This window comes from Vanellus vanellus (assembly GCF_965231255.1).
Source record: "Vanellus vanellus genome assembly, chromosome: 2".
NCBI lineage: Eukaryota > Metazoa > Chordata > Aves > Charadriiformes > Charadriidae > Vanellus > Vanellus vanellus.
In genome coordinates, this window is record NC_138906.1 from 132,469,542 (window position 1) to 132,491,127 (window position 21,586).

The window sequence follows — 21,586 nt, forward strand, 5'->3', positions numbered from 1 at the left end:
AAGCAATACATTAGTTGAATGGAGAGCTTAGTCTTAACCTATCATGCCAAGAAACATGAAAGTTCATAAAGTTTGGTGGAACTTTTACCTGAACATTGGACATGCCAAGTTCTTGGCTACCCCTTCCTTGAGCAATCTTTGATAGGTCATTAACCAGCCTTTCAAATATATTTGCTGCATTTAAATCACAATCATAGTTCACGTAGATGTCCACCACGCTCTGGGCATCTATAAACAAAGTAATATTGTCAAACTTGGAAGAAAAACTAGGTCATTTGATGAAAGGCAAGTAGTTTTGTTCTTTAGCATAAAAATATAAAAACTAGAACTAAATGGTCCTTAATACCTGCACATATCCTTGTCAGCGTTTGTATAACCATCCATTTATGATCAAATGAGCTAGTAGAAGTTTCCAAGATATACAGGAAAATTTCTTTGAAGAAAACCTAACAAATATTCCAGGAAGAGGAAGAAAAAAATAACATCTATTACAAACACAGTCACTAACTTTGATGGCCAATATTCTGACATAATTCTGAAAGCAACACTTTAGAGGTACAGGAGATAAGAAAAAAAAAAAGAAAGAGTGAAGTGCAACTTATGCTCGATACGTTCGAATAAGTAATAATTCAAATTCCTAATGTACTTCTGAAGTTTTGTCCAGCTGAAAAATTTGGTTGATATTCTGATCACTCGAAAACAGAAGAACCGGGAATGATGTGAAGTCCTGAAGGATAATTTAGCCTAGCAAGAAGTCTAAGCTGCTGTCAAGAGTTCATTTGGGATTTTGAAAGGAGACAAATCACCACAAATTATTTTCTCTACAAGACGATGATATTATGGCACAAACATAACAAACAGCCACTTATGCCAATTTAAAGTATCAGAACTTCATTAGAAGGGAAACGTCTTGACGCAAAAGAATCACTCTATGATATTAGATTATTGGAAGAAGGGTACTGGTCAGGAACAGCATAAAAAAATGCAGTAGGTCCATTAATAGGAAAGTTACTCCTCCCTGAAAGAGATATTAGTTTTCCCTGAAATCGCTTTAGTACAGATACTTTTGTTTGGAACAGAGACTATTTTATCCCCTCTTTATTAGTTCCTTACCAGATCCATTAGTATTACAGGCTATTTCAGCTGAGCACGCTTAGCAGCTAGGGCATTCTTCCCTTAGCAACTGCTGTAACAGTGTATGAACTTAAAATGCGAACTGCTACATTGCATCACATCATCATCCTACACAGCATTACATCACTGTCCTGCACTTCTGAGAGCTCACCTCTTCATAGCCAGTTGTGGCTATCAAAATCCACCAATATATGTTTTTTCTAGAACGTTGCCGAGAGTCTCAAGCTGTCAAGCTCCTCTTCTCTGATAGCAGGACGCAAATATCCAAATACATAACTACCCTTGTTTTTAATATTAGATATTCCCTTATACCACAGAATTTCTACAGAGATTTTTATGCTATTAGCCAGGTAGAGATAAGCATAAGACTAATTTCACTGAAGTCACACATTCAGGGAAAAACAGCAACACTGACTTTTAAGCAACTTTTATGGTAAGCTATTTCCTCAAACAAAATGCACTAACATTTTATTGGCCTCTTTAGAGAAAAAGCGGCACACAGTGTAATTCCAGTTACACGTCTCAATAAGGAAAGCAACCCTACGAAATATAAGGAGTTCAACACATAATAGATCAAAGACTTTCAAACGCTTAAATATACTCAAGAGTACTAGACTGATTTTAGCCACAACTTTATGTAATCCAAAGAGAAAGACATACAATTTTAATAAAGGTCACGCTATAAGCAATCCTTAGTTACATATTTGCTGTTTTCTGATTTATTTTTTTTTTTTACTGAAAAAAGGTAATGTTATATACTCTCTGGAATCAGGAAAATGTTTTTCTTTTCTGGCTGAGAATTTAAAAAAAGAAGTCACTGGTGGAGCAGAGAAAAAAATTCAAAATTACCCCCAAATCTAAGCTAGAAGGGAAATTAGCTGGAAGGTCTGCATACTACGAAGACACTATATCTCTATACTTCTGAGACAGAGCTGACTTCTTGCTTCTGGTGCCAACTTTGGATACAACAAGAATATCTTGGAATGAACAACTTCTCAAAACTGTACCGATAATTTGCATTTCAGATTTTAAAAATGCGATCTATCGCTATGTTACTTATTGCAATTCAGGTCAGTCAGAGTTGAGACTTTATTCCTAACATATCAGAAAAGTAAACCAGAAAAGAGTTAATTATTCAGTTTGGTCAACTGAAAATAAAGAGTTTTAAAATAGCTTATTCACAGTTATGAAAGGGTGGTAATGGTAAGTATAGCTAAATGACACCCCAAATCCCCTGATATCTGGGCTTGATTTGCTACAAATATATTCACTGACACATTTAGAAATACAGTTACAACAGAATTAAGGTACAACTCAAACTACTTTACCTGTCAGGGGGCAGTGTTAGCTGAATGTTTAAGTCAAAGGACCAAGTGAGGGTCACTTTCAACAGAATCTCAAACTATTATTTTAAAATATGCCCAAAATTTCTTACACAGATGAAGAATGCAGCCTCAATCCCAAAATATATAGATTTTGCATATTCTAAATCATAGCATATGGCTCTCCTTACAGCTCCAAGACACAAACCGAATGCGAAGTTATCTACTTGTCTACCCACATCTTCTGAATAACCTTTAGGATCAGCAGCTGAAAGAAGAATTCTTAGCTCATAACCAGGAAAAAGAATAAGTTTCTAGAAATTGCTGTCCCTTGTACTTTATAGTAGATAGATACTTTGGCAGCATCAAGCTTTTGGCTTTCATGTTTGTGAGGAGGAAATGTAGCCCCTGCTATGTGGTGATGGTCCTAATTTAGCTTATTCTAGGACCTGCTACAATAGCGTAAGATATCCTATATCCAGTTTTCCTCGGATATGTCTTCATTTTCTGTTTGGAATCTGCGGAAAGGATGGCAGCGATGGAAGCTCATCAAATTTCTGTCAGGGAAGTCGGATTGCTATGCATTTACCACCTACATGCTGACTTGTAAGCTCTGTGAACACATAGCGAGTCCAACACTTTCTGGGAAGCAGGCTGTGTGACTGAAGAGCAGCTCAGCCCAGTCTGTCTGATGTTCTGAACACTCCACATGCACTAAAGTCTTGTTGAGCACACACAGTTTGTCTTGAAAGTCTTCAAAATGCATCATATTTTCAAGGCACATTCAATCAATCACCAAACCTGTATTTCTACCCAAGCTATGCTCAAGGAAATACTGGAAATCCTACTGTTTCTTCCCCTAAAAGGCATCAAAATAACCTGGTAAGTGATCAGAGCACAATGCCTGCTCTGCACGGTACTGGCAAAATGAAGTTCTTCCTCCAAAGCTGCCACAACATATCAACTTACACAATGACATCCATAGATGAAGAAAGCCGTGAATTCAAGGTCCTTATAACAGCAACGTTATCAACATTTCTCAGCATCTTTTCAAGTACTTAACCTCCACACTTATGGGGCAATCTGTAGGTTTCAGTATTCACATCGACTCCCAAAACGTAAAATCACCAAAATGAACAGTACGGATGCACTGCTCATACTACTACTTTATTCACCATGGATTAAGATCTTTAACACATGGGACACAATTGTTCCAAGAAGCTGCTCATACTGTATGGCACAAGAATAGAAGTCAAGAACAAAGCCCCTACATACGTCTTCCTTTCTCCTATGACTTAGGATAGATCCATCCTGCGAGAAAATTCACAAAGTTTGTCAGGACTCAGATAATTCTTTTTGCTAGGAATATGGACTTAGCTCTACTTAGGGCCCAAGGAGTTACATTGTGCATACACCTTTTGAGACCTGAGGAAACAAGTTTATCTTATTCAGGACATATATATGTATGTAGTCCTAAAGGGAAGTGGCAACAATAATCAAATAGCTGGGACTTTCCTAAAGAATGAAATCTGTTCAAGTGATCTCAAAGAGAATCCACAGTGCGCTTCAAGTCATTAATTTTTGTTCTTAAATTCCTTTGAAAAATCATACATTACATAGTCTTTCAGTATGTGTACTCATTTCCTTAATTTGTACTATGTAGTGCAGAGCTAAAACTTCATAATCACATTATTGAACATTGGTTGATTGAGCTTATCCCCAAATCTACTCTTTTAGGAGTTTCAGCATCATTCTACAATAAATACCATGACACAGCCAACACAAAACTCTGCTTTTAAATAAAGGAAACTAACTCATATAGTAATAGTAGTGTGTATAGGCATAATAAGTTATGACTGTAAAAATTCACCTCAATCACAGAGTAAATCAAAGTATGTTTTGCACTGTAAAACTTCTTTTAATGTATATTAAGTGATGAAATGGCCTATTTCTTTATTAGATACTTCATTTCATGTTCTACTTAAAATATGATGGAAATCTTTTAAACAGCCCTACAAAAGTTTTCCCATAACCTTCCACTTCACCAAACAACTTCACACTACAAGTGTCACATTACTCCTGATGTTACAGTGCGAATCTTATTTAATCCGTAACTATTCCAAAGGAAATGCTGCTATTTTATTTGAAGGGGGTTTCAAGGACATTGTTGCAAGCAAGTCCGTTGCCGCTAGGTGAAAAAAGAGCTTCTACGCAAGGGAAGATCTGGCAAGTCTTATGCAAATGCTGAGATTCAGAAAGAAAAACAAATTTATCTAAGCAAGACCGAGCTACATACAAATATAAACAAATGTTTATTTAACACCCACCCCACCCCCTGTTAAATTAGAAATTCATGTAACGTACCTCGATCTGCATCTTTAGATGAGTCTTAAAGTTTGAGAGGAGGGTAAGAAATATGGAAAGTGAAAGTTCAAAAACCTCTGGAACTGATGAGACTCCATTTTTCGACAGTGCAACACAAAGGTACTGCTTAATAGCATTAATAAACATCTCATTTGTCCTGAAGACAGGTCCTGCATTTTGCAGAATGGACAGAAGCAACTGCAATGAAAGAATCTTTGATCGCAGTTCATGAGATCTAGAATAAAACAACACAGCATATTAGCTCAGTGTAAGTCATAAAAAATAAAATATTCTCTTGAAAAGTCAATACACACCACAACGATTTTGTATGTGGAATGTTCATGCAAAACTCAAATTTGGCCTAACCTGGTGTAGAAAAAGTCATAAAAAGATGTTGACCCTTTTTGTGGAAGTGATCATTCTTTAGCCAAGAAGGTGGGCAAGAACAACCTTTTCCAGTTACTGTTTCTCTCCACTACTATTGAGCCAATCTCTCCTCTGCAGCACAGCACTGCAGAACAGCAGCAACAGTAGGCAATGCTGCCCATCTTAGCACAAGGATGAAGGGAGCATTCTCTCCTTTTAATGGAGTTTTGGAAGATCCTATCTAAAATATCCAGCCCATCTACAGAACCCTGACTACCAACAGGTGGAGATTCCTCCTCCTCTTCTAATTCCACCAACATGGAAAGAAAGCTGAAGAACCATAAAGAAAGACTACAGCTGTACTGCCTCACCTACTTCCTCCCAACACTGAACTCTCTCTTCTCAAATACAGTACTTTATATTGTTTATCAGTCACTGGCCCCATCCCACTCCAAGAGCAGCTAAGATACATAACATGCCTATTTTAAGCATGGCAATAGTGAAGTCAGGCAACTGCAGTGTTGTCGAGTGCTCCACAGTAATATCGCGCTTCTTCCAGAGTGAAGTAAGCTAGAATTCATGTCAGAACAGTGGTACTATTTATGCTTCAAGGAAAAAAAAAAAAAAAAAAAAAAGCCAAAAAACCCCCAAACCACACACACACAAAGTATAAAAGGAAATCTGCATCTATGAAAATATAATGCAATTTAAACAGCATTCTGGGTGAAAGCATTCTCCCCTCAGACTCCTGATACTCCTTCCCACTTGTGATCTCAAAAAAGACTATAGCTCTTCTGAAGAGCAGGTATAGACACGAATGGCTTTCCCAAGAAGACAGTCCACAGCTTTCACTGAACAACCACCCACTGACAGGACAGTTATGAAACATAAGGAACAATGACAGGAAATTTTTCATATAATACAGCCCAGACACGGTAAGGAGCGCTTCAAGTCCACACCTGACACACACACTAGTTGGATATTTGCTGTATAATGCAAAAATACAAGCTTAATGGAAGAAAAGTAATTTCAGTCCAGCCAAAACAAAAAATGCAAATTAATAACAAGTATGTGGCAAATAAACTCAAAGCGGAAGGGGGGAGGAAGGAATCAATCTGCAAACATTTCAAACTCATAGAATATAATCCCAAGATTAGACTTTTTTGTCTGAAGACACTTTTGAGAAGCAAAACATAGCCAGTCAAACTGAGGGAGGAACTTGTTCCTCCCATTCCTCCCAACAGGCTGCAGGTCAAAGTAGCTCAGAACAGCTCTCTGTAGGAGTTCTTCAAGAAAATGCCTGACCCTGGACACTGCGCAGCTGTATGGAACCTAACATAACAACCTGCTTTGATGGAAAAGGCTTGATTTTTGCATCACGTTCTATCAAGTGTGCAGACAGTACATGCCCAGACCATACTTTGCTTTGAAACGTAAGAATTTAAATATTAAGAGAATTTCAATAATAAATAAAATATTTAATATTGCCCATTTCCAGCAAGTGTCAGTTCATAACTGAAGTCCTAACTTGCTGGCCTTACCAATTCTGGATGATGTGTAAAGCCTACTTAATTTAAAACAAGTTTAAGGACTAAAATCTAGTAAGTGAACCTTCAAGACGTTTCTCCCCCATCTTATTATATTCCAGGGAAAAAGGAGATAAAGACATTAAGCAGGTTCCCAGGACGCATAACCTTGATCTCAGGCTAAAGCTCCATGTGCAGTTACTTAAAATTTAAAAATATTTTCATTAAAGACTTCATAGCTAATTTCACCAGAAAGAAGATTTTTAAAGAAGCAAATAAGACATTTTTAAAATGCTGTAGATATTCTACGCCTCCTCTTCCAATTACATTTGTAATATTTCAAAAAGCCATCAATGCCTCAGAACCACCAATAAATTCTAGGCACTTCTCCAAACACAGGATGCCTTCAAATGCCTTTGCAGCTAACTCTTGTTGCCTTAAATGCCTCTTCCTCCAATTTGTTCTATATGAAGAGTTTAATCAGTTCCAATATGAACGTCGAGGACTCCATGGATGAGATGCTCCAAGTGCCTCAACAGCTATTGATTGCTGCTCTTCCAGAGGGACTTAATCCATTAAAGCCTTCAATAAATGGACAGTCTTAGTCTCAGAGAACTGACTAAACTCAAAGGGTTTTCATGGCATTTCCTGGAAGACAAATTCTCATAAATAGTGAGGAAAAACCTCTAGCCTCTGTCTTCGTTCATTAATGTCCTGACTTTCCGTAGTGCATCACCAGATAACAACTTGAAAGTCATTCTAGACCAACACTTCAAAGCCCTTTCTACTGCATCATATATTTTTTTTTCAGCTTCTCAAAACCACGACACATACAATTGATTAAATTAAACTGTCTTAACGTTATCTGCTTTAAAACTTAGACCTTGGCACAGTGAAGCTCATTTTATTTTGAAGAATACCGGGCCTCTGTGATCAGAAGTCATACTACAGTTTTAATATCTTAGCAACAAAAAAGCGTTCCTCTTAGAAAATTATTACTGATTGTTCCTAATGTGCAAAACAAGATGCATAAAAATTCTGCCCAAGATCAGAAAAGCAAAGCTCTTTGCCAACGCTCACAACTAACTTATACTGGAACCCATCTAGAGGACAATTTTTTTTTTGTTTGCAATGAGCAGTTCTCTAAGTCAAATTGAAAACACGGTATATCTTCAGTCACAGGACAAGATTTCCAAAACAGTCAAATAAAACCTTTGTTTTCAAAACATTTGTGTTCTGATTAAGGAGGCTGTCCAACCTGAGCAAAAGAATGAAACACTGTATCATGAATTTATCATAACCAGTATCAGCTCAAAGTGAGTAGCTTATATTAAGACGAAGTAGATTTTTTGGGTATGTGTACTGGATATCCAATATGCAAGAGATGTAAGAAATTGTTGGGCAAAGAGCAACGGTTACGAACCTAGGTATCACTGAAAAGCAGAGCAACATTAGGTGAGACCAAAAATACCTGAAGACCTTCTTTAGAAACCCTCCTGAAAAACGTTATGAAGAACAATTAGGAAGAATATGATGTACTTAAAGGAAGCATCGGCATTGTTTAGAAATGTCTAAACAGGTAGATGGGTAGCAGCAGTTGCTGTCATTTAACATACAAAAGATGCATTAAAACATAAAAGTACCTTTTCAAAATTTCTAGGTTCTTTTCACCATACCATTAGTTTCTCAATAACCGAGGACTCTAAAAATATTTAAATAATTTATTTTTATTTTACCTCTCAATTCTACTTACTTTGGATCTGGCGGTCCATCTGACAGGGGCTTCATGGAGAGTTTACACAGTGACCTGAATACAAGGAAGGCATCCTTTTGTAAAATGTGGGAAAACTTAGCACCAGGGGTAGGTCCTGAAGAATTTCCAGATTCCTAAAGAAGTTAACATATTTCAGTATTCCATTTTGCATTAGCAGGGTGTGTAGGGAAATCCCCACCTCCTAGCAACAAGAAGTTAACATATTATACAAATATAACCAATTCACTATAGCTTTACCGTCTCAAGACTAAAACAAAACAAAATATTCTGCAGTCCAGTTAAAATGAACAAACTCACTAAAAAAAAATTGCCATCTCAGTAAAAAGTCAGAATTAATTGAAGACTGTCATGAAATTAGGTAGGTCAAGTTTAAGTAAGGTAACTTGCAGTGAATTGCCTTCAGACATTTTCAGTAGATAACTAGTTTAAAACAAAACAAAACAAAAAACAACAACCACCAAACTTGACATTTTAATAGAATGTGAGTAGTTACGTATCTGTGGCAAGATACATTTAGTAAAATTTCTATGGTACAACATCACCCCTATTACTAAGTTCTTGCGATTCTGCTTATATAAGCAACATGTTTAATGTTAATCTTCTACTTGTACAGTATATGTGACTGTAGCTTTTTAAGCTTAAAAATCTGTTATTCCCAAACGTAATTACTTAGTACACTTTGACAGCAGATATCCAGTCAGTTGATAGTGCACACATGCTGATATCCAGTACAACAGAGGGAGTATATTTTCACATCATTTTGATAATGAAAACCAAATTCTCTCAGACATGAAACTTTTTATCTGAAATCACCACAGTACTGTCATGCTATAGGCTTGAAATTTCTATTTATCCTTTGAAAAGAGGACACTGAAATCATACAAGTATGTCTATAATTGGCTATATTCTTCACTATGTATATCGAATGCTAGTTTTATAGTTTCTCAGGAGCACTTCAAAACCAGGGAACTGAGTTCTCTAATACTCTATGGGGCAGCTAAAAATATGCTAAGATAAAAAACACACACATGCAAAATTTACTTAGAAAAAATTAATTTAAATAGTGCATTAAAATACAAGAATGCTTAGAACATGACTTAATAATTGAAATTCATCTGAGTAACTTATTTTATGGAATTACATTAAACACTCTCTGCGCAAGTGTTTGGGAACACTTAAACGTTACTTTTTTCAGTAATTCCTAATTTATAACTGCCTGTACCTGAGTATCATTGGAAGAGACAGATAATCTGTCATCCGGTAAAGATGGTGTATAAGCAACAGAAATTGGAGTCCCTGGAATTCCATTTGCCTGAATGTTTTCACTGTCACTGCCATCCTCTAATGTTACAATTGTGCCATCACCACCTGCACTCTCAGCAGTCCCTTCCACATCTATCAGAAAAGATGTAAAAAATATAAACAAATGTTACATAAGAATACAAATTAAAAAGAGCTTTTAAATCTAACGTTTAAATATTAAAACAATCATAAGCAAAGTATCATAAGGAGGAGCTTAATGCAGAATTTATATGGTATTATGGAACTAAAAGAAAAATTCAAATATTCTTAATTCCCACTAATGAAAATTACAATAAAAAAATTACTTATAGCTTTACATTGCCAGGTTCACCATTCTACCGAGTTTTCAAGAAGTATTGGGGGGGAAGTCACTGATTTAATATACGCTTTCCAACAAACTGAAAAATGTAGCGCTACACTGCTGCTACAGAGAAGGGCCCATTTGGGAAGAGTTTATGTGGAAACCAAACAGGAAAAAAAAAAACAACAAAGAAACAAGAGTTTGTATTTTAAAAAGAACACTGGTCTCCAGTGTACAGAGTGTAAATTAATGCATGAAATCTTGTCCGCTTTACTGTTAAATAATGCATAGCTAAGGTCAGACAACCGAAAGTGTTTTCTTCAGCATGCAAGTGTTATTTAAATAATGACATATTTTAGTTAAATATTCAAATGTGTTAAAATAATTCTTAATGTCAACATTCAGACTGCAGTCACTATTGGCTAGACAGATATTAATACCTCCAACTACTATGTTCACCATTTCCTGCACAATACTTTCAACAATTTCTTGCGCCTTCTCTTCACACTCATTGCTTTCACCATCATATGTTCCTCCATCAGCTTTAGAAAGATCTTTAAAAAGAAAACCAAACACAAATATTAAAGAGAAACTCAGAAATTAAGGAGCCATTTTACTTGCATTTACTATTTAAAAATTCAATTTCAATTATTAAAAAATTAAAATATTAAAAAATACAATTACAATTATTTAAAAATTCAATCTATCAATAGGAGAGTATATATTAAAGAAAAACACGTTTGGATGCTTTGAAACTAGTTTTTGCAGAACATAAGCATTTGTGTTTAACCTGTAAATGGTAATTAAGCCTATGCCAACATAATCAAATACATCAATTTTTATTTTCACCTACATTAAACACTGAGAACTTACTGAAACACTGAAACTTACTCAAAAACTTTCACAATATTACATAGGCACAAAGAGGAATCTTTGCTACAGTGACTACAACAGAGTGCAAGATGTAGGATATTCGTAATAAAGTTTTAACAGTCGTAACAAGGACAACAGGCATTTTTCATTGTCATCTATTTGAAAATATATGCCTGACTCCAGATTTGCGAGAGGGGAAAAAAGACAATCCTCAAGCCTTTCTTTTTACAGACCTCCTCCCTCCCTCCATGAAACAGAAATACACACTGATTACTTTCTGCTGCTGTGGCTTGGTCGGCTTCTGTCTGTTCATTTTCAGCACTAGAAATATCAGATCCATTTTCTGCCTCTATATCTTCTTGAAGGCTCTTGTCAACATCATTTGTGCTGTGGTCGAGCTCTCTCTCATGTTCTTTGGACAGCTGATCAGTCTGTGTCGGAATATGTCTCAATTGAGGTGACTCAGGCTCATGATGACTTACTGGAGACTGCTGTAGATGCTGCTGCTGCTGCCTGTGTCTTTCCTTTTCCATCTGTTTGGCTTCCTGAAGCTACAAAAACATTCCAATCACACAAGAATTTCACTATCAAAACAAAACAATGAGTTGTATACATATCGTATACATTATTTTATAAACATGAAATGTCTATTGTCTCTGCTTACACAGTGCCTTCATAAAGCTGTAACAGAACAGTTTAAGAAAATGCATTCTGTGTATTATAAATATTTTTAATATCATGGGATAAACCTTTGCAAGAGGGCTGTTTCCCAACTATACACATTACATTAACCATACCTTCACTGTGGAAGAGGGGGATAACTGAACTACACATAGTATAGACCAAGAGTTGTCTGCCTGCCCTTTAAGGAAGTTCAGCCAAAAGATGTGACAATATACAAGAACTGCATGAAGAAACATCAAGGCAGATTTTGGTGATCTTATTAGCGTTTATAAATATATAAAGGGGGAATGTCATGAGGATGGAGCCAGGCTCTTCTCAGTAGCAACCAATGATAGGACAAGGGGTAATGGATTCAAGCTGGAACACAAGAGGTTCCACTTAAATTTGAGAAGAAACTTCTTCTCAGTGAGGGTGACAGAGCACTGGAACAGGCTGCCCAGGGAGGTTGTGGAGTCTCCTTCTCTGGAGACATTCAAAACTCGCCTGGACGCCTTCCTGTGCAACCTCATCTAGGTGTTCCTGCTCCGACAGGGGGATTGGACTAGATGATCTTTTGAGGTCCCTTCCAATCCCTAGCATACTGTGATACTGTGAAATACATTGGAGAACTTATGAGTCTTCTGTTAGCCTACAAACACGTTGTAGTAAGGGAAAGACTAAAAAAAAAAAATAATAAAAACATATCAAATTGACTGGACATTCAAGGGAAAAAAAAAAAAACACAAAACTAAAACAGAAGTTAAAACTGAAAAGAGCAGCACTTCCAGGGCAAAACACTACAGAAGACAGATCCTCAGGAAGAAATCATCATACTTAAAACTGTAAGACAAAGACTATTTTAGTTTTATTGTTCCTTGATCTGGAACCTCCAGAAAGGGAAGAATTTCTGTAACCTGTCTAATGAATTAAGACAGACATTAAAGTGAAAGCCAAGCAGGGTGTCCATTGAGGCGATGCTCTAAAGACTGGCTTTCAATCCCTGAAGAGCCTAGTGTTTACCAAAAGTTTTGTGACTTTTTATATTTTTATTTTGGCTGTTATGATCTCAGCCCTTTACTGTTCCACTTAAAGCTTTCTATGCTGCATCTTTTGGGGGTGCTACAGATCCCCAAGTATATACTACCTTTCAAATTACACCTCAAATAATTCATTCTAGCATTTGTTAGCATCATAACAGCCCTAAGTGTGCAAAACAAGCAGAACTGCTTATCAACTTGCATAAAGACTAGACTTACAATGTGGCAAAAAATGAAGATTTCCATTGTAGAATAATAGTAATAATCTTCTCTATTAAGTTGCTTAGAAGGACAATAACTGCACAGATTTCTCAAAGCACTCAGGTACTGCATGGCTTTTGCTATGACTTATCATAAATATGATGTCTCATAATGATGGTACCATGTACCAATATGCAGCTGCTTCTGAGAGGAAAGTAGGGAAGAAAGTACTACATATTCTTAGAAAAAACTTAGAATTTGTGATAATGCAGCAGAATTACTTCTAGAAGTAGCTAAGAATTCAACCAGTTCTCAAATCTGGGCATCTACTTTTTTGTTTGTTTGGGGTTTGGGTGTTTTTTTTTTAATAGGAATTAGGACAACTACTTTGCCTCATTGGTCATTACTATCAGCAGTAGAAGGCACAGGGCATATGCTGGGGTCCCTGCTGACAACTCACAATAGCAATTTCAGTGACAAATAAGTATCTGTGAGTAAATACTACACATTAAAATGTTAAAAAATGTAAACGACTACATGACTGTAATCCAGTTCTTTGTTTTGTTTTGTTTTTATTTTTCTTTTTTTGCTTTGTTTTGTTTTAATCATGGATTACTTCTTCAGTGTTTATCATCACAGCGCGGGAGCATTTCCGTAACACTACTGTACTCCATATACACTTTTATGCAGGTAGTGTGGCATCTCCTGACAGCCAGAAACTGAAGCTGAATACATTCATTAAATAAAGAGGACCTCTACAAGAAGTTTAAATCTTATATACCACCGCCACCCCCCAAAATACATTTCACACCTATTTCAGAGTGCAAAACACAAAAATAATAACACAATGTAAGATACCAGACTTTATTTTTTTTTCGTAAGTTAGGAAAGCCAAAAAGCTTTAATAATAATGACAAAACAAATCTCTCAAGCTGGTTTGCTTTTCAGAGCTAGTTTCTAGATAAAGATACTGAGATACTCACGGCTTGATTTTCCATACGTGCAAAAATGACATTCAGCATTTGTGTTAGAGTGGCCTTGGCTGTGGTTTGATTTATGAGATTTTTGCTTGCTAGATAGATATTGTAACATGTTCTTACAGCCTGTAGCACTGTTCCTTCGTGGATTTCTATGTGTTGAGAAGTTACTGCAGTGAGCAAAGCCTAAATAAACACACATATATATTTTCCAGTCAAAACTTTTCTTGTCAAACTGTTTGCAAGTGAATAAATATCAAAACTGGATTACATTTAAAATATAACTAAGTACATATCTTGAACTGCAGTTTAATTAAGTTTTCCCATATACTCTTGAAGCCATATCAGAACATCATACATACATACCAGTTCTATTAAATTGAGAGCAGTTTCAATCAACATACCTAGGAAATACATGTTTCATAGTATATAACAGCAAGAAGTAACCAATGGAGTTATCAGAGAGGTAGTTAATAAAAGCCATCCTAGAATTTTCTAGACACAAAGGGTCCAAAAGTTGTTTTACAACAAAGATTGAGTATGAGATTAGGCAGTTATAAGTGGGACAACTACCCCTTCGAAACACTCTCTGGGTAGGTATACTGTGTTGCCCTCTCGGTAGAAATTCACTTCTTTCTTTCCATTTGAGCTACTATCTGCTTCTCTTTTTTCACCAATTAAAAAAAAAGGCAAATAAAGATCAGGTAACACAGAAGTAAGGTATACATCTTTATGTGAGATAGAGGCAGGCTGGATTAAAAAGCAGAAACAGAAGCAGATGAAAGCTGAGGAGAGGGTGTGAAGACACTGTCAGAGGTGCCTATGCTGGAGAGTGGAAGGAAAGGGGAAGAGCTTGGTCCACAATAGAACAAACATGTTTACACTGATCATTGTATGCCAGTAGAATAAATCAGGGAATTATACGCGTTACAGACTTTGACAGAATTAATGATTTAATGGGACATTTATGGTAAGTAAGAAAGAACAAGAAGCACTGGAAAGCTCACACTTTTGTAAGCTTGTAACAGTTAAAACCAAAAGTTATTCCAAGTGTTGTGTAATTTACCCATCAAACCGTGCTTCATTTCTCTTACAATACTGTCAGCACCTCTGTCCTCACATGGCACCAACAAGTGGACAAAGAGTATCCATCACTCACTCAAACCCTTTAAAAATCACTGTACAGCTTAACAGGAAAAAGAAAATCGAATACCCACCTCACTGAGTTGGTGCTGAAGAGACATGTATTCTACTCCTAGATAAGCAGTATGCTTAAGGTCCCTTCTTATTGTACCCATGGTGCCCCAGTTCTCTCATCAGCGGACATAGGGAAGTACGTATATGTAAGACTGTACTTACATTTCTCACTTGAAAGCATACATTGTTATCTGCATAACCACTAAACAGCATCTCATACCACAATCTACAAAGCAGTACTGCCTAAATACCCACTAGAAGTCTTTTTTATTAAAAATAAAATAAAAAAAAAAATAATCAACACACACTCAACCAACTGAAGAAAAGAAATCACTGAGGTAGGCAAACTGTAGACAACAGCTTTGTTAAAGGAACTTAAGTCTCCAAGCACTGGTACTGTTCTTTTTTTTCCCTCCCCAAATTCAGTATACATGTCACCAGCCTTCTAAAAACCAAGAAGTGCTAAGCTGAAATTCACACCACCATACTTAATTCTTACCCTCTGTGCAACAATTCAATACCTCCACAGAACTTATCAATACCCTGTTTCTGCTAATGGAAATAACATTCAAGGAAGAGGACATATACAAGCCATAACAAAATCCAGCACCTTATCTGGATGGAGATCAGTGACAAGTGGTGTCCCTCAGGGTTCCATATTGGGACCACTACTGCTTATTATCTTCATCAATGCCACAGACAGTGGGATTGAGTGCAGCCTCAGCAAGTTTGCAGATGACACCAAGCTGAATGATGCCATTGACACACCTGAGGGACGGGATGCCATCCAGAGAGACCTGGACAAGCTTGAGAAGTGGGCAACCGCCAGTATCGATACAGCCTGGGGGATGAAGGGATTGACAGCAGCTCTGCAGAGAAGGATTTTTGAGTACTGGTGGATGAAAAGCTGGACTTGAGCTGACAATGTGGCTCACAGCCCAGAAGGCCAACCGCATCCTGGGCTACATCAAAAGAAGCGTGACCAGCAGGTCAAGGGAGGTGATTCTGTCCCTCTACTCTGCTCTTGTGAGACCTGAAGTACCGCACTCCAGCTCTGGAGATCTCAGCACAGGAAAGACACGAACCTGTTGGAATGAGTCAGAGGAGGGCCACAAAAATCAGAGGGCTGGAACACCTCTCCTATGAGGACAGGCTGAGAGTTGGGGTTGTTCAGCCTGGAGAAGAGAAGGTTCTCGGGAGACCTTATTGCAGCCTTTCAGTACTTAAAGGGGGCTTGTAAGAAAGATGGGGACGGGCTTTTTAGTAGGGCCTGTTGTGATTGGACAAGGGGTAATGGCTTTAAACTAAAAGACGGTAGATTCAGACTAGATAGAAGTAAGAAATTTTTTACAATGAGGGTGGTGAAACACTGGAACAGGTTGCCCAGAGAGGCGGTAGATGCCCCATATCTGGAAACATTCAAGGTCTGGTTGGAGGGGGCTTTGAGCAACCTGATCTAGTCAAAGACGTCCCTGCTCACTGCAGGAGGACTGGACTAGATGACCTTTAAAAGGTCCCTTCCAACCCAAACCATTCTATGATCTCTATATCAATGAGTGTGCCACCGCTGTTTATACATTTAAACCATTCACCACCTGTCCCTTTCCCTCTCCCCTTAATATAAACATCATCTACACTGGCCTACACGTGTGATTGTGTGTCATATTTTCACTTACCTTTCATTAAGTGTTGTAACTGTTCCACCTCTACCTTACTGCTAGGAATTCCCAGGGGGGGTTGTGAGACTTGCAGATATTGAGTTAAAACATGCTGAATCCCATTAATTAGAGTTGCACATCTTTTCTGATCAGGTAACATATCTACATCCCCTACACCACAGTACTGTCATACTCCAAAATTTATCCCCAAAGCTCCTATCAGTCACAGCTCTGCTGACTTCTCCAACTCTTTCCTACAGGTAACTCCCAGTGATTAGATTCTGCACTCTCCAATTTGGCTGGAAGGGCTGCACACCTGTACATATTTTAGTATTCTACTTTTTCAAGTTTTGGCCTGAAAGGCCAAAACAGAAAGCTTTGTCTGTGCTAGTTTAAAAAAACAAAATCAGTAACTCTTGAAAACAAGCCAAACAAGCAAACAAGTGGAGCCCAGGCATAAACAGACAGCTGTTTTTACCAAAGCACTGCTGTTTGGGCCCAATACGGTATTTAGATTTAGTTAAGATTCCTTTCACCCAATTCCAAAAGATAACGCTGACACACACACACTTATAATGGTGTGTTTAAAAACCATCTACAATTTCTCACTTGGAAGATAAGGTCTCTTGTTGCCTAACATTTAGGACACTAACAAAAAGGTACAGTGGGATGAAGTCTCCATCTCTTTGTTCTAGCTATCTCATTCGTAAAGTTACACCTTTTTGTCACTTTCTGTCTCCTTAAGAATTTGATATTTGAAAGTCCAATTTTAACTTCCATCTCAGTTCAGTAAAGTCTTACGGGTTTTTTTTCTCCAACTTTTAGTAATAGCAGACAATGCCTGATAGTAGAAAAAGGTGACAAGGCTACGGATGGATTATGTGCCCTTTTGTTTTAATCGTCTTAACAGCCTGAATTTCCTAAGTTTCTTTAGTATGCTTGTTATGACTACTAGAGCTTGGTTCTTTTCACACTGCCTGATAAGGGGGTGTGGAGGCAAAGAAACGTTTACACACACACACACACACAGACATACCTCCTTAACATATTAATCCAAATTAACTGAATAATTACACCTTCTACGCAGACTGCGAAAACAGTCTTTCCAGCAGGGCATCTCCTTGCAGATATCTAACTTTAAATAGAGTTCAACTTGGCTGCAGAGGTCCTGACAGTCTTTCCTTCTCTGTCACTAGAGACAAGGAACTCTATTGACTACCCTACATGTTTGTAAACTGATAAGCATTTTTAACCTTGATATTTTGCTAATATCTTTCCTATCCCTTCCAATTTAGAGCCATCCTCAGGCTCCTAGTCATACTTACCTCATGTCTCAATGTTATTTCTCTTCCTCTACTATCACAAGCTAGCAGAAATATGAGAACGAACATGAGACAGGAAGCAATTTGCAATTACTTTCTGACAACACCCTTCCCTCTTGGCAGCTTCCATTTAGGGCTCAATTTGACGGCATGCCCTAAACAACATTCTGTATTATAAAAGAGTACATCAGTACTGCAACTGGAGTGACAGCTAACCCCGAGAAACCACAGGTTATGATCAGGACCAGCTGTCCTGCTCCTCTGAAACCCCTGTCAACTCAGATGTCAGAAAACTAATCCTTCCCTTTCTCAATTTATCAGTTTTTGTCAGATTACTCCCCAACCTTACTCTGTGGCCAAACGGCTACTAGGTCCAATGCAAGGAGCATGAGAGGGAAGACAGAGATCAGCAGAAGACAACCACCTGAGCAACAGTCTCCACTTAAGCAGGATTACACAAAATCTCAAACTGCTACACAGAAATACACGTCCTTAAGAAGTGGAACAAAAGCTCTGCCTTCCTCCCAGCTACACAATCTTACTGCTTACTTTGCAACAGCTCTGGCGCATGAAGTCACCTGTGCTACTTTAGCGGCAACACATTAATACAATTAAAATAAAACAGCACAAAAAAAACCGAACCCCACAAGTGCTTTTCTGGCATTTGGGTTTTTGTTTGTTTGTTTTGTTTTAAAAGTTATTTTAGTTGATTCAGAGTATTAAATGCATGTCAGGACAAGGGATTGGGTAGGACGTCTGGGAGCAAAGCCTGGACAGGAAGATGCATCTCTGCAGGGGTCAGAACAGCAAGATACTGCAGTGGCTCTACCGGCTATGGAGTCACAGCATTAGGCTGCTCTTTTCCATCATGGTAAAGATCTGCTGCTTAAGGATTTTCGCAGTTGAGTTCCCCCTCCCTCTGGTCACATTTAGCTCATCTGTTTTCATCCAGTATCTTCAGTGCCAGCTAAGGAAAGATGATTAAACAAAAAAGCCTACTTTACTGTTCTCCTTCCCTTTGCTGTTCTTTAGGCACGGAAGGAAACCTTTTGTGAAAACATTGTTAGCACTACCTCATTGCACTTCAGGTCCTTCCACTGAAGTTTTCTTTGTCACAAAGCCTGCAAAAATACCAACAGCCATCAAGCTTTCCTCCTCCTGAAACTACTATCATCCTGACTGCGAGCCTGTTTGCTTAAGCTTTCCTTCCAGTCGTTCACACCTATTGTTCTCTATTTAAGAAAGACCCTATTGTTCTGTGCCTCTACCTAGTTACTATAAATAAAGCTTATTCATTTCTATAAACAACCAGCAGGTGGGTTTGGGAAAGAAGAAAAATCTTCAGGATCATTTCTTGCGCTACAGATTATCATATCTTTGTATGACATCCATAGTATTTTTTCTTGTAACCTGCAGCATGCTTGTTTATTTAACACATTTCCTATTATGTAAAATTAGTGTATTAGAACAGTACAGGAAGCATTGTGATTTGTGAGGCACAACTAATGTAGTTTAAAAAGTAAACTAAATGAACATTAATTCTCTACTAAAAACATCCAACATCTATCTGTACCTGTAAACTTTTCACTCCTCTCACACTGAATATTCTGCAACAACACAATGGTTACGGTGAAAGAAAGTAACTACAACCAGAATGATTTAAGACTGCACAATAAGCAAATGCACCTACATACAGACTGGCTAGGAAGCCTACTTTTCAACTCAGGGTAATTTTTCCTTCCTGTCAGCCAACTCTGATCATCTTATCTTTGGAAGATTTATGACAGTACAGCCGTCATGTGTTCAGCACAGGCTTACTTTGGGCAAAATACTCATAATTCAGTTGCCTGGGAACTCCTGAATACTTGATACGCTGGCCCTAACCCCTCTCTCTAGTGTATTAGCTACTGGAGCCACGTAATTCCATTTTCTTTGAGAAGAGCTATAGGGTTATTTTTAATAATAATTTTTTTAAAAGTCAATTTGAAGTCCCAACATTAACTTATCACAAAATAATGTGTTACTATGGACGGACTTTTGGAAAAACACAGGAGACTTAAGTCCTTAAACCACATAGCAAAAAATACATCAAATAACTTTCACTGATAAATCATTTTTCAATACAAGTGACACCAAAAAAAATCACACAGAATGCCGTAATATAGTTCTCCAAGCAACATTTTCTTTGTGAGCAAGTGATAAGATTATCTCCTGCTTTCTACCATGTCCAAATTATTCAGTCATTTATGTTATACATTTACCATAGCTTTAAAAAAGACCTAAATTTACCTTAGTTTACTACCTTTGAATATCTATGGAAATACACCATAAGGATATGAAAAATAGAAAAATACAGTGTTTGCTTGCAGCATGATTTCACAGTCAAGACAGTGATTTAAATCAACAGTGTCATATCCTAGATTCTACACCAGATTTCAGTAATAATGAATCATTAATAACACTTAGTATTTGATTAAAGCTAGTATTTTTTTCTACTTAAGTCAATTTTAAGAACAAAATAATTCATATTCACAAGCATGTGGTCTGGAAGCAGCCTTGAAACACACTGAAGGATTATGACTGTGGAGAAAGAACAAAACTATGATCTAGTTCCTCCTATGGAAGAGAATATGAGGGATATAATTTAGATAAGAACATAAAGTTGTATTTAGTTAGAGACTTCTCAAGTCTCAGCAAGATTATTTCCTTGGTAGTCAGCAGAAAAGCACTTTCAGAATGCCTAAGTGGCTCTGCTTGTTGGGAACCTGCTTAAGATGACTCCACCACTGGAAAGCCATCTAGTAACTAGCAAACAGCACTGCATGCAAACTCCTACCCAACACCAGCTCCCAGATCTTAGACTGGGAGCAGCATGCTATGTACAGGCAGTCTGTTCAGCATGCAGAACCGAGATAACCCTTCACAGAGGAAGGTATTTGAGTGATCAAGGTTCTCAGATTTTACTGTGGTGTTTGTTAGTGATGCAGCTGCCCTGTGGGAGGACTGCTCGTGTTCTGAATAATAGCCTGGGAGCACCAACACAGGAAGCAGGAGACCCAGTCCCCTGACTTCTATCTCCCTGATGGAATTAAAATTCTTCAGAGAACGTACTAATCACCAGGACCACAGGAGAGTCTGAAAAGATCTGAAAAATCCATCCTTCAAATCAAACTGGAGAAGCGGGGTCCACACTCAGCCTAGAACTCAAGAGTTACAAAGCTTAAGATACTTGGCAGTTTCATTATTACCCCAAAGGAAGTCAAAAGTTCTGATCTTTGCTAAGATTATTTCTAATTTTGATACTTTTTATAGTGTTCAGTGTACTGGACAAACACAGAGTGAAAGTCAAAAAAGTACTCTTTACACTCCCAGGCATTCTAATACAGCAATTAGTTCAGTCTAAATAGTCAAAAAAGGAAGGCACTAAATGAATTTGCACATTTAATGCATTTTACAATTGTTGAAGAATTTACTTTCTCAACTATTTTTTTTGGACAGAAGGAATTTCAGCTCACAGATACCCCCTTTCATGCAGGATGTTAACTTTTTAACATCTTCAGCAAGGGCTG

General features: G+C 37.5%; 1 protein-coding gene across 1 annotated transcript in view; it reads right to left on the bottom strand.

The window, feature by feature from the left end:
* ARFGEF1 (ARF guanine nucleotide exchange factor 1) overlaps nt 1-21,586 on the bottom strand; it is a 101,460-nt gene that overhangs the window by 40,463 nt on the left and 39,411 nt on the right. The window contains exons 5-12 of the mRNA XM_082479984.1: nt 13,847-14,026; nt 11,237-11,513; nt 10,530-10,643; nt 9,709-9,881; nt 8,466-8,599; nt 4,821-5,055; nt 347-446; nt 89-228 (exon numbers count right to left, since the gene is read on the bottom strand). Coding sequence (XP_082336110.1) covers nt 89-228; nt 347-446; nt 4,821-5,055; nt 8,466-8,599; nt 9,709-9,881; nt 10,530-10,643; nt 11,237-11,513; nt 13,847-14,026 — 1,353 coding nt within the window. The remainder of the gene's footprint in view (nt 1-88; nt 229-346; nt 447-4,820; nt 5,056-8,465; nt 8,600-9,708; nt 9,882-10,529; nt 10,644-11,236; nt 11,514-13,846; nt 14,027-21,586) is intronic.